Source organism: Cryptotermes secundus, unplaced genomic scaffold, assembly GCF_002891405.2.
Source record: "Cryptotermes secundus unplaced genomic scaffold, Csec_1.0 scaffold56, whole genome shotgun sequence".
In the NCBI taxonomy this organism is placed as follows: domain Eukaryota; kingdom Metazoa; phylum Arthropoda; class Insecta; order Blattodea; family Kalotermitidae; genus Cryptotermes; species Cryptotermes secundus.
In genome coordinates this window covers 124,065-138,152 of record NW_019744407.1, presented here as the reverse complement: position 1 = coordinate 138,152, position 14,088 = coordinate 124,065, and the positions used below count along the sequence as shown (strand labels likewise).

The window sequence follows — 14,088 nt, the reverse complement described above, 5'->3', positions numbered from 1 at the left end:
ACAGTTTTTGCTTTGTTTGGCCATTGAAATACTTTGAAATCTAGGTTCTCTCTGACTCTATGAAACATTCAGTTAATGAACAAGGAAATGTATGAAAACCATATCCATATCCAAAATGTCATATATGTAGGTACAGTTAATGTCTCTGTTCTCTGCAATATGTCAAATGATTTCAAGTTGATTTACGCTGTAATTTAGATAAACTAATTTCTGCACGTCATCACGCTGTCACCACCATCTCTATCACCTACACACCACTACCATCACCACTGCCACCATACACCGCTGTCAGCACCACATCACCATTGCCACCATACCACCATCACCATCACTGCTGCCTCCACCAGCACTACGCTACCACACCATCACCACTGCTATCACACAGCATCAAACCATCAGCATGACCATTATGGACTGCATTACAAGATAAAATAAGAAGTGAATTTGAAAGTAGGCCTTTGTTTAAAGTGGTGCTTTGTGTCAGGTTGAGTTAAAAGTGTAATTTTGCTATTATTTTTGTTACTTTAGTCTTCAGTTCATGATTATGTTTTGTCTTCTCTCTCACTTGTAGCCATTCTACAGCTCCAGTGCTCCAGGGCGGCCACAGTCTGCGGCTGTCCCACCTCTCAGCACAAGTGTTATAGCCAATGGACATTCAAGGACATTACCACCATCTTCATCGGCAGCATCTTCTGCGCGGACTGGCAGAAATAAGCGTGAATCCCCATTAGATCTCTCCGTGAAAACCGTTCGGCAGTCAGCGGATTCAACTGCGAAAGATGACATGGAAGGTGGCTATAGTGTGCCTAGTTACCCACCAGCTGCCGTGGATCACCAATCACGAGGGAAGGCGGGAGCAACCTCTACAAAGAGTCGCACCCCACAGCAGGGTGCAGTGCCAATGCCACTTCAACTTCCCTCCAGTGTGGCCTACCCCTCACTTGATGCTCATGGTGCAAGACCCATCTCATCTAATACTCCTGCTGTTCCTGTTACAGGAGTAACTACTCCTAGTGTTGGTGTCCCAAAAGTTAACTTTCATCCCAACTTCGGAGTTTCACAGCACAACTCAATGGCACCAGCTAGCTGTGTGTCTGAGAGTCAACAGAGATCAGGTGGAAGAACAAATTCCTTTCATCACTTATACTCTCAGTCATCATCAGTAACTCCACTGCCACATGTTGGCAGTTTCAAGAAGAATTCTTCGACTGTCGTGAATCCTGTACTGGAATCCTATGAACAGAAACAGCCCCAGTTTTACGGTACTATATCACAGACACAACATAGGCACACCAGTAATAATTCTACCACTGGCTCAGCGATGCTTCCACCTTACTCGACTCCTTCAAATAACCATTACCCTCCAACTGGTTATGAAAATGCTAAAAGGATAGCAGATCCAATGCAGAATTATGGGGGCAGTCGATTAATAGACATCCAAAGTCGAGGACCAAATCAGAACAGTGCAGCTTATGCAGTAAGTTCGGTAACTGTAGGACAGAAACGTGGTGGTGAGATGAGGCATCCATCTCTGGCAAAAGTACCTCGGCTGGACACTTGGAAGCAGACAATAGATCAGGAGATTGAGCAACGATTCTCTTCATATACTTCATCTAAAGCACAACAACAACATCAACATCAACATCAGCAGCAGCAGCAACAACATCAGCAACAACATCAGCAACAACAACAAGTTAATGGAAACCTTGACAGTGCCCGTCATGAGCCACAATACATATCATCTCACCTTCGCCAACATCAGCAATCATTGCTACATCATCAGTCACAGCAGTTAAATCATCAGCACAATCCTTCAGGACACCCTCGAGTTGGTACACCAGCTGCTGCCACTTCAGCAAACCAACCTCAGCGTGTCTATCACTCAACACCTCAATCCTCTCACTATGTTCCTAGCCCTGTCCATCAGCAATACCCAACACCTCATGTGGGGTCACAACCTATGACGCAACAGCCTCCGCCTTCACGGAGTCATGCTCTCCAGAGACTTCTCACAAATTCAAGTTCAGGGTTACTGCCACAGCAGACAGGTGGTAGGAATAGTTCCACCACAGGTGCAGGTGGTGTGGCAGATAAAAGAGTGCTCAGTATTCTCCGAAATAGTTTGGAGATCAAAGAGGCACGAATGACTGAGTTGCAGAATCAACTGCAGCAACAGCAACAGCAACAGCAACAGCAACAACAGTCTGTGCTGGCACACCATCATAATAAGCAAATGAGTAATCAGTATCAGCAAGCAAATCATCAACCTGCACCCTTGTCAGAATCACCAGTACAGGTTCTGGCACACCAGAAACCATCACCAGCACCCCCAGTTATGGGAAGGCATAATCTGTCATCATTCAGTGTAACACTTGACACTAGTAACTCCCAGAAAGCAGCACAAGTTCAAGCACACAAAATTCATGTGCCAAAAGCAGTTGAATCTGTACCTTTTGATGCAGAAAGTGAGAGTGTTACTTTGAGAATGTCTAATAATGATGCTCCAGGAGTTGTGAGGACTGATATACTTGAAAACAATCATAGTTTTTCAGTTAGCAGTAATGGTTCCAATTCTGGAGATCCTGATGGATTTGCTGCATACCTAGCAGCTCGCATCCGAACAAAAGCAGAATTAAAACAGGTAAGAGAATGTATTTCATATATGGTAATCCAAATTGTGATGTACTGTATACAGAGTGTTTCGTGACTTTAGGGCATAACTGCAGGAGGTGATTTCCTAGGTCTTTGTGATCAAAAAAGTTCATATAAATATGTGTCCGATTTTGGATGGTTACGGAGTTATGGCCGTTTTAAACTCAGAATAGAAGGTAACGATTACTGACAATAAACGGAACAAAATAATAAACCAGCATAATACATGATACGTACATACATGATATGTACATGATATGTACATACGTACATTTAAAGTATGAATGTAAAGTTAATTTCGTGAAATTACCTTTAATTTGAATGTATTGGTGCTTAAAGCTGATTTTTGAAAATGCCACTGCCGGACAGGCTGCTGCTCGGTTGTGAACCGCGCGGGTACATACCAACCCACCACACCTTAGGTAGCTCTCAAGTGTCGAGATAACGAGAACGCTCTGTCTGTAGCTGGCTAAAAATACCGACCCGTCAGATGATAGGCGCGGTTCACACGAGGGCGTGTACGGGAATGAAAAAACTGTCATAACTCCGTAACCGTCCAAAATCGGACACATGTTTATATGAACGTTTTTGATCACAAAGACCTAGGAAATCGCCTCCTGCAGTTATGCCCTAAAGTCGTGAAACACCCTGTATACAGTTATACAGTAAACAGTTTGAGGATGTTTGAGAACAAAGTGCTGAGGAGAATATTTGGTTATGAGAGAGAGGAAGTGACAAGAGACTGGAGCAGACTGCATAATACGGATCTTTGTAATTTATAGTCCTCAGTAGGTATTATTAGGATGATCATATGACAGAATAGATGGGACAGACACATGAGCTAAGAGGAAGACAGAATTTTAGTTAGGCAGTTTGACAGGATGAAACAACCTAGGAGACTAGCGTAGAAAGGAGGATAACATTAAAATGAGCAGTGAAAACTTTTGGTGTGAAAGTGGATTTAAATGTCAGAGAATGTTTTGGCCAACTGAGGGACTGTCAGCTTCTCAAAAAGGACTTTTTGCTCCATTGAGTTAGTTAAAAGCAAATTACCCCTCATTAGTGCACACCTTATGTACTGTCTTGAAGTTGAGCTTTGGAAGATGTAAACTTACATTATCTTGGATAGAAACAGGAGTTCTGTATTTGTAGAAAACCAAAATTTGCAATACTTCATTGATTTATACACCACATTTCAGTTTTATTTTCATGTATTAAATATATCCATGCAACAGATTTGTTAAACTGATAATTAGTATTGGAATCACGTGGAATGCAGAACAACATGTTTTTTGCATGTTTCCCAGGATAATGAACTTTCAGTTATCCATTCTGTGTGTCATTGAATTTGTGTGTGAATTTTATATGTATATATAGCTTGAAGTATGAGAAAATACCAATTTTTATAATCTGTTCTTATTATTTTTGTGATCATTTTTTCTTTTGCATCCAAATGGAACTCTTTCCCTTCTTCAGAACTATACACTGCATATATGTATCTTGTCTGCCTGTTCATTCCTACAAGACAGCTTCTGAATGGCAAGTATTTCTGAAGCTTGATAGCATTGATGAGATGATGGCTTCAGATGTTTGTTCATTGTAATGGTTTCTTCTGAGTATTATATACGAGTTATAACACAGTTAATTTGGAATAGAAACAACAAATCTATATTTTACATTGTTTAACAATATGTAACCACTGTAGAGATTATACACAGTGCTGAATTGGATGAGAGTATGTGGGTGGGTTGGGAGGTATGTGATAAGTGTTTGTGGTGTGTATTAAGACCACAGACCAGAATTTGCTGATATTGACAGTACACAAGTGATAGATAATATTTTCCTTTTTTAACACCTAGTTACTTTTCCCCCCATCCAGATATTAGCATCTAATAGTAGTGGTGCAATTAATATTTATTGTTGTGTTTTATCTAGGTTGGTCTAGAGCAGCTGGGTGGTTCTCAGCAGCAACAATTCCGGTCTCCTACACCAGCTTCTAGTGTCATCTCTGCTTCCAACAGTTCAGTGCATTCCCCCCGGACGACTCCAGGCACGCCTATGGTGTTTTCACCACCACCACCACAACAATCTGTGCAGGCATCTGCTGATATTGTGTCAGAAAGTATTCTTTCCCAGATGCAAGAGATTACCAAAGTCTCAGAACGGACACCACCGTCTCATGTCCAAACTCAGCAAAATCAGGGTGCACAAAGTGGTAGTGGGGCTTCTTCCAGTGGCAGTCCACCAAAATTGACCCGTGAGCGAGTGGCATTTCCTCCGCGAAGGAGACTCTTCAGTCGTCCAGATGAAGAGCCTGGTGGGGGTGTCAGTGGGGGTAGTGTGTGTATAAGCAGTGGAAGTGGCTCCCTGGCACCACCCAGAGACTCATCGGGATTGCGTAGTTCCTCTGAGACATCTGTGTTTGATTTCCGCGATAGCGACTCTGAAGGTGAAATGCCAGTACTTGAAATGCAGACCCTTGGTGAGATGAGGAGAGACAGAAAATCACACACAAAACACCAGACACAGGCAACCTCAGTTTCAGTACCTGAAGTGATTGAACTCTCTGAGGAAGGGGTGATGGATGCTCCTGCTGTGACTGACATGCATAAAGATACAGAATCTCGACCATTGTCTCCGCTTGATCCTTCCTGGTCTGCTGCCTGTGATAAGTTCCTTGAACAGCTCCAAATGGGTGTTGCAAAAAGAAAATGCCGTCGGAAGAAAACTGTTGCAGAGCTGAAAGCTGTTCCAAATAAGGTTGATGATAGATCTGAAACTATTGAAATGAAGCTAGATGTTGTGGAGGATGAAAAGAAGATTGGCAAGACTGAAGGAAAACAGGAAGTCATAGAAGAAGATGATAAAAATAAAAGCGAGAAAAAGAAAACTGAGAAGCTTGTGGTGAAAGAAAAGAAGCAAAAATTTGAAGACTCTGATGAAGATGTTCCCCTCATTAAGCGTAGAGGACGACCAAAGAAAAAGGACAGTAGTGATGGTGATGTTGAAGATGAGATTAGCTTAGCTGAGATAAAAGCACGACTTGGAAGGGCAGATAAAAGTGCTTCAGTGGAAGTACCTGTACATGTTGGGATTAGAAGTAGCAGGAATAGCAGCAGCAGCAGTAGCAGTAGCAGTAGCATTGGCAGTAGTGATGATGAAGAGGATGAGGAGGATAGTGACAGTCATGAAGAAACAGTTGCAGAAAGATTGAGACGCAGGAAACGTCAGGGTAAGGAAGGAAATGATGAAGATGGTGGAGAATCCATTGGAATGAGACTCCGTTCAAAGGCTCTTTGCACACTGCAGAAAGGGAGATCAAGTGACAAGGAAAAACGAAATGAATCATCTGGAAAATCAGGTTCTAAAAAGAAGAAGCCCCAGTTTGGAGACGGCTCAGATTTTCGACCAGGCTGGGAGGAGGAGGTCTATCGCTTTAAACGCTCTCTACGCATGCCAGCACAGTTGATCAACATTCCACGTCCTCCACATACACATAGGCTGTCAGCATCATTACCAGATTTGGACCCATATCCCAATTCTCCTGCAGCTTCTACTGTGGATTCTGCAGATTTTACATTACAGCGTCGACACTTACGTCCTGGTGGTTCTCTTGACCGTCGTCATGGTGCATGGAGTTCTGTGCGTAGTGATTTACTTGACAGTGATCTTGATTCTAGTTCAAACTTGTCTACTGCTTGGCATCATGTTCGTAGGAGAGATGACTTGGGTGGCGATTCTGAGGAAGCAACTTCATCTACAACAGTGTCAACTAAGCTCAAAAATAATGCAAATATTGACAATAACAATTCAATACTGAACTTTCTAGTGCGTAAATACAGTCATAGTAAGTCTCCTTGCAAAAAATCTTGTGCAAAGAATTCGCTTTCAGAACGTTCTGGTCTTCGCATTATTCCCCGTTCTTCTAGTGGATCTGAACTTTTGCCTACTCCTAGTCTTGGTATAGGACTTAAAAAGTCACCTAGTTCCAAGGTAGACAATAAAAAGGTTAACTTGCAAGTTAAGAAACACAAAAGTAAAATGGACACTAGGGAGTCGAAAGGTGAAAAAGGACCTGTCTGTGATATTAAAGAGTCGGTGTACTTGGGCTATTTCAGAAAGAAGACTGTGACAAATTTCCGTGATGCATTTCGTCAAAATGGTGGTATTCTTGCAGAAAAATTTGCGCCTATTGTATTTAAATCCCGAACACGAACTCAGACCCGAGTGTTACGACAGCGTGCAACTATACGTGAAGTGTTTGGTGACCATCGACCAGCTTCTGCCCCTCCAATATGCCACGAAGAAAGAGAGCATATTCAACAGAGTGAAAACTCAGAATGGAGAAGAAGATCTCTCAGAGAAGACACTGGTATAATGGGCAAGAATCGGAGTTGTACAATAACTGGTGGCCGACCAGGTTTACGTAGTGCTGGCTTAAGGCGTAGCAACAAAGCAGTTCTTAACTCTAAACGTCACCTGTTACGTCGAGACCATGATCTATTGCGTGCAATGGGTTCAAAGAAACCCTCTTTCAAAAATACTTCTAGAAATCTTGGTTCTGTTGAACCAGTTACATTTGTTCCTCCAGTGTCTAGGGAAAGAAGTGTCACCAACGCTTCAACAGCAGCATCACCACTACCTTCATCAACAAGTCATCAGATGGAAGATGGTATGGTACCGCCAAATGGTAAACGCATCAAACTACGTTCTGTAAGACGCAAGTTTCGATCTGGGTTTGACTACATCCGTAAGAAGAAGAAGCAGCAGAAAAGGGAAGGAGATGCAGAAGGAAATAAAGACAAGAAGAAGGTATTGCTTTCATAAAGTCTTGACTATTATTTTATTTTATACAATGACAGAGAGGTGGCACACAGTAGTGTAGTTTGTTGAGGCATTATGCTACAAGCCAGAAGGTCGCGGGTTCAAGTCCTGATGAGGTCATTGGATTTTTTCGATTGACCTAATCCTTCCAGCCGCACTATGGCCCTGGTGTCGACTCAGCCTCTAACAGAAATGAGTATCAGGAATATTCTTTGAATATTCTTGGGGGTAAAGGGCGGCCAGCATGTAAGGCTGACAACCTGGCTGCCATCTATGAGCCCATTGTCTAGAGAATGTGGGAACCTCAACATCTCACAACCCTTTAGGCTTCCACGGCCTGTTACAGGGATACCTTTACTTAATGACAGGGCTTCATTTAACAAAAACACCAGGATTCATTTGAGCTATAATACAGTACGTTACATGTTTTGATTCTTAAATTATAGAATAAGAAAGTTTTAAATATCTGTTCTGCTGTAGAGACAGTGGTGGAGTGGGATGTTCACAGAAGTGTTGGCCAGATCATGAGACAGAGGGAGGTTATGAAAATTTTTGCAGTTGGACATTACATGTGCTAAAATCTTATCTGGCAACAGCTGTGTTAGTCTTTAAAAGTCAACATTTCAGAGGTCTTCTCCACCTAAAACATTGGATTTAAGTTAACGTTAACACAGCTGATTGCCCTAAAAGATTTTATTACACAAAAACTTTTAAATCTTACATAATTGAGTATATACATTGCACAAGATAACAGTGCAATTTTGAGCAAAGAGATCAGTTATGGAATAAAAGAGGACTGAAATGTAAATAGAAAAACTGACTAGGGACTACTAAGCATATCGTTTTTATTACATCTTATACTTCAGTTTCATGCAAATGATTCTTTAGTGAAATATATATCACAGAGGCATGGAAGTTCAGACTCTCTTCTGGATCTTGAAGAATTTTCTTCTCACTTGACATTACTGATGATCTATTGAGTCTCCCTTGAGTCGTATGCTGTATAAGTAATTGTGGTCCCTCTTCAAAGCAGAGAATGACAATTCACCATATGCATTGGTTGTTGGAATAGGCAATAACAAGGCACATAATTTTGTGACTTCTGGTAATGTTGTGTTCAGCCCTGAAGCAGTGAGCATTGTAGCTGAAATATACGAGTATGTATGTCTGGCAAAAAAATGATGGAAAGTTTGGCCTTCAGAAGAAGAGAATCAAAATACCATACATATGATTTCAGTGACTCACAAGCATTAACTGGAAACTTTTCAGAGTAGAGTTTCAAAAGTCATAAAATTAAGCAAAAACATTAGTTTGAGAATTTCGGAGATACAGTTGGTAAGCTATCCCTTCACAGTACAGCTGGTGATGAGTTGTTGTTCAGTATTAATCACTGAAATTTGTTTTCCCTTAACTGAAAATTGTGGCAATTTTTGTCTCCTTTTATGAAGATTAAACCTTATTTACACTGCTAGGCTTCTCCATTGAAAAGAATTCTGAAGTTCTTTCACTTTTAGAAACTGCAAATGATGTTGTTACTTTTGGTTTGCATTCAAAATACTAATTGGCTATAGTGATATTCCTGAAAATAATTTCAAATAAAAATTGAAGTCAGGATCTTGAAGAACATTATGATGCTGTTAAATAGAAATGTGAGTTTCATCTTTCCATTTTTGCTCGCTTGATTCAGTTGCCTGCATATTTTATGAACACCAAGCAAGTGAAGTGTGTTAACATTTCTCCTCTGGCTAACATGGTACCTTGGAATATGGATCATCGCTGCTTGAATGTCATGCACTCCCACCATCTATAAAGCTTGTATTGTATTGTATTTATTAGTCCACCATAGATCCATAAGAAATTACAATTTCAGCAGATGTAGTTACAGTCAATAAATATATACAGTCAGCCTTGCAAAATTGTACTTGTCCAACAAATACATGACAGAAAAATAATGAGATCAGCTGTGCAATAGGGCACATTGTCTAACAAAAATTTCCCTAAATTTGTACTAAATTCTGTCTCTTCTGATTACACTTGCACTCAGAAGCAGCTAGTGTAAGCTGTAAGGATATTGCTAACAAGCCCATGATTGAGTGCATGGAGATTGTTTCCCCTGCCAGTATGTGAAGTACCACTGAACCATGAAAGTAATGTAATTATATTATTTTTTAAAGTGTTAGCCAGGCTAACACAGTTAACATGAACACTCTGCCACTGTGTACAGAGATCCACTTGATGCACATTTAAATATGAATGTTTTACCAAGTGAAGTGTACTGAAGGTGAGTCGTTTAAAGAACTTCAGCAGTTGTTTTTCACAGAACTGTAGAGGCGATATTAATGTTATTTCTAACTTTAGATGGAGTGAGAAAGTAGTGGTAATGTACCTATATCTATATATAGAAATGCTTTAAAATTAATAAGACATATCTTTTACTTAGCCAAGGAAGATTAAGTGAATGTTACAGAATAGTGGTTAATAATCCTGCTACATATTTTGGATACCTCTGAGTTTGTATCTTAACAGTTATCATGCTTAAAGTAGTGTTATATGGTTTTCCTTAGTTCCTACAAGAAAATGCTGGGATGGAAGTTACAAAATATTCCATAACTGCTTCCATCAATGATAATCATCCTGTTTTTCTTTACTCTGTAACTTATGCCATTGACTTATCCTTTGTCAGTAGTTCAGACTCTGTAATATTGGTGGTAGGATGAGTAATGAACTATGAATTGGAAAGAATGTGGAAAGAAGCAGTCATAGCCTAATTTGAGGTGCTACCACAGCATTTTCCTGGAGGGACTAAGGAAAACTGCAAGATCTGTCAGGATGGTGACCTTAAGGCTGGAATTTGAACCCTTGGAGCTCTCAGATATGAAGCAAGAATGCTGTCCTCTTAACTATGATGTTGGGGTCATGCAGTTGATAAAAAATTGTGCCGTAAATAAACAAAACAGTTTCAGAAAGATGGAAGTCCCAGCTTTCCTGACAGGTTTTTCTCAGCCCCTCTAATCAAGTGCTGGGATAGTATGTTACATTAGGCAACAGCTACTTCCTTTAATTGACACACTTAGCCCAGTCTTGAGGCTTCCCATGCAGGCATCCAGGTTTTTGCAATTGTATTGGTAAGGGTTCCTGTAATATTGACATTTCAGTAAGATTTCTTTTATATGCTGGTTTCAACTGTTGCATCAGTACTCTGTGTTGAGAGCCATCTGCCAGCTGTAGCATAAACTACAAGGAAATCTAAACCCTCTGTTGTTTTGAAGTTTTGTGGCTGGGCATGTAAGACAGGAAAAGGTATGCTGGAAGTTTCTGAATCTGTGAAGAGCTTATGGTTTGGTCTCAGACTGGACTAAACCATGTTATTAGACTGTTTATTTGCTATTGTCAAATTGTGTTTCCTTGTGCTCAGGGTACATTCCCAAGGCCAAGTTCTGAGTCAGTTCAAGACATACAGACAGAAATTCGTGGCTGGGTGATCAACAAAGGGTTAGGAGAGACTCTATTACACCGAGCAGCTAGACTTGGATATACGGTATGTGTATTGTAGAGAAAGAGTTAATTATTTTACTGTTAGTGAAAAGTATATAACTGTATGTAGGTATAAATTCTAGCTGGACCTTTTAAGCCAAACAGTAAAAATAGAAAATATGTATGTGGATGTTACATTTTTGAAGCTGTCACTTGTTTTTGTATGGCTCTGGGATTGACTCAGCCTCTAACAGAAAGGAATACCAGGAATCTTCCTGGGGGCAAAGGGCAGCTGGTGCATAAGGCTGACAAGCTCACTGTCATCTGTGAGCCAGTTTTCTAGAAAATTTGGGAGTCTTGATGTCTCACAATCCTGTGGGCCTCCACAGCCTGTTATAGGGATATCTTTGTCCTTATAAGATTTTTCAGTTAATTTGAAATTGAGCATGATGACATAAATGTTGCCTTTGTTGATATTTATACTTGTTCTACCAGATGAGAAAGTGAACTAGATATATGAGTAAACTGGCAATGTTAATAAGATTATCATTATAATTTATTAATAAACACCTGGCTAAGGTGATATTGACCTAGACTGATTCATTCGTGTGTTACGACGGATCCCAATAAACACAACAGGATGCACCCAATGAAAAATACTGTATAAAGTGTACACTGACCAGAGTTAACATCTTTGTTAATTGGTGACTACTATGGTTATCCATCTGAGAATAGTTTTATATTGTAATACTCATAGCAAAACAGCTAGATCCACTGCTGAGGATTCTGATGAAAGTAAATGTAAAAATGTCACTGTCTAAAGCTGCACATTAAGAAAAGTTTGGAGGTTAACTTCTGTGATGATGATAATAAATCAAATGCATACATAGTTTTTCCCAAGTTTGTGCTACTTGTAAAAAATATTGTTGAGCTTGGGTTGGGGTTGTGCAGTGCTAGATGGTTGCATTTGTTGGTTTTTCGTAATTGTTTTGTGATATTTGATTTTTTTTTTACTTTACTTTACAGGATGTGGCTGCATACTGCCTAGAAAAATTAGACAACCCACCATCACCACGTGACAATGCAGGCTATACCCCTCTTCATGAAGCATGTTCTCGAGGCCATTTGGAGATAGCCAGGCTCCTACTCATGTATGGAGCTAATGTTAGTGATAGTGCCCTTGGAGGAATCAGGTAATTTTGTAAATGCTCCTGTTAAGTGGCAAATGTATGAACAGGTAGTCAGTTGTGCCTAAGTGCTAGGAGAATGATTTGTTGAAATCAAAGCCAGAGAATATCACTCCTTACTCTAAAAGCAAGACCACAGCTCAGAATGAAATTATTTATATGTAACATAAAAGTTTATCAACACATTCCATTAAAAGTAATTTTATACTCAAGAAGTAATGAACTGTACAAATCAAGTTCTTAATAGCCTTTAATGAAAGATAAAGGTTTTCTTTGTATACAAGTATAGACTCTACAGTCTGTGAAGATAATGAAGAACATCTTGAACAAAAACTATAAAGAAAAATGAAGCGCACATATTATGTCCAGTGATCTTTTTTGTACACTTCTTGTACATCATCATCATCCACAGCACAATCTTCTCCTCATCGCTTAAATGTCTTTGTGCATTATTTTTCACCCTAGATACATCTAAGCTTGAATATGTCTCTGTTGTTTGGAATTCTATTGTATCTGCTGATGTCAAAAAACAAGGACATATCCAGTAGAAATTTGCAGTCCTTTCTTTTGTTTCTTTCCCCTGTGTCCATTAGAGTTATGCTTTAAGAGTACTTGAAATTGTGCACCTTACACGGAGCGGTACACCTTGGTGCACTGACTGTTGTTACCCAAGTTTACCTTGGCTCTAAATTCTGTCCTTCTCTTTTGGAAACTGCTGATCTTTGAGTTCCTGCTCAGTATGTCAGAGAATATTCTAGTTTCAATGTCTGCTTTCAAGTAAAAATTGTCCTTTTCTTAGATGTATTTTAGCTACTACCGTTGAATGTAAGGATACTGATGTATATGGAACCAAAACTGTTCCACTTAATCATATTTTATAACGGTACTCCCATAATTATTAAAGTGTTAATTGTATTCAGTATGACAATATTTTTTTTTCTTGCCACATAATGGTTGGTATGGTTGCACTGACTGATGTGTTACAGAAAGAGTATGAGATTGCCATGTTTCGTCTTTTGTTTCTTTGGTTGGCATTGCTTTATAATTGGCCTTTGGGCTGTTGAGTATATGTATATTCACATGTTATATTGTATTGCCGACTTGTTCTATATCTGAGGCAGACACCTCCATGGATTTTGTAGAACTGCAAATAAATGAATGAATGAGTAAGCATATAAGTAAATGAACAATAGTATGGAATTATTATTTTCTTTCTTGTGTTGCACATTTTGGTGTTTGCTTAAATAGGTCACTGCTGTTTGCAAGCACTAATAAATTAACTTCATTATTATTATTATTATTGTTCTTCTTTCCTTTTTGAGATCACTGTTTGGCGTTTTCATTGTTATTCTGTTGTTGTTGTCATCATCATTGTCCTCATTGTTGCTGCTGTATTTGTTATTGTTATGTGTTGTGTGTGCATCTATGTGGAGCAGTTTTGAATGTACTGAGTTGCATAATGCTGTGTTTACTTTAATAATGAACTTTATATTGCATACGAGGCTTGGAAATTTATATCCTTCAAACAATAACTCTTACAAGAGTTTGCATCATTAAGCACAGTTGTAGCATATCATCAGATGGCTGTTTCAATATTTCTTGCAGAAGAACATGTAGAAAGTTCCACTTTTTATAGCCTCTCATTTTCCTTTGAGTCTAGACTAGTTTGCATTAGTTTCTGTATTAGTAGTTGTGAGTTAAATGGGGATAATCTGAACAATATAAGACGTGAAACCAGCAGGCATTTCAGGAAAAAAAAAAAGGGAATATCTGAAAGACAAAATTGATGAGTTTGCAATGAACAGTAAGAACAAGAACATTAGAGACCTGTATAGAGGAATAAATGACTTTAAGAGGGGTTACCAGCCTACCAGTAACTTAGTGAAGGATGAGAATGGTGATCTGCTTGCAGATTCCCACAACATTTTGAATAGGTGGAGGAACTACTTTC

At 39.5% G+C, this 14,088-nt stretch overlaps 1 protein-coding gene across 2 annotated transcripts in view; it reads left to right on the top strand.

Annotated features, from left to right (window-relative positions):
- The window catches only part of LOC111874680, a 536,164-nt gene that overhangs the window by 514,855 nt on the left and 7,221 nt on the right, over positions 1–14,088 (top strand). For both annotated transcript variants that reach the window (XM_033755542.1, XM_023870380.2), the window contains 4 exons: positions 572–2,641; positions 4,588–7,464; positions 10,892–11,014; positions 11,977–12,143. In XM_033755542.1, the coding sequence (XP_033611433.1) occupies positions 572–2,641; positions 4,588–7,464; positions 10,892–11,014; positions 11,977–12,143 (5,237 nt within the window). The remainder of the gene's footprint in view (positions 1–571; positions 2,642–4,587; positions 7,465–10,891; positions 11,015–11,976; positions 12,144–14,088) is intronic.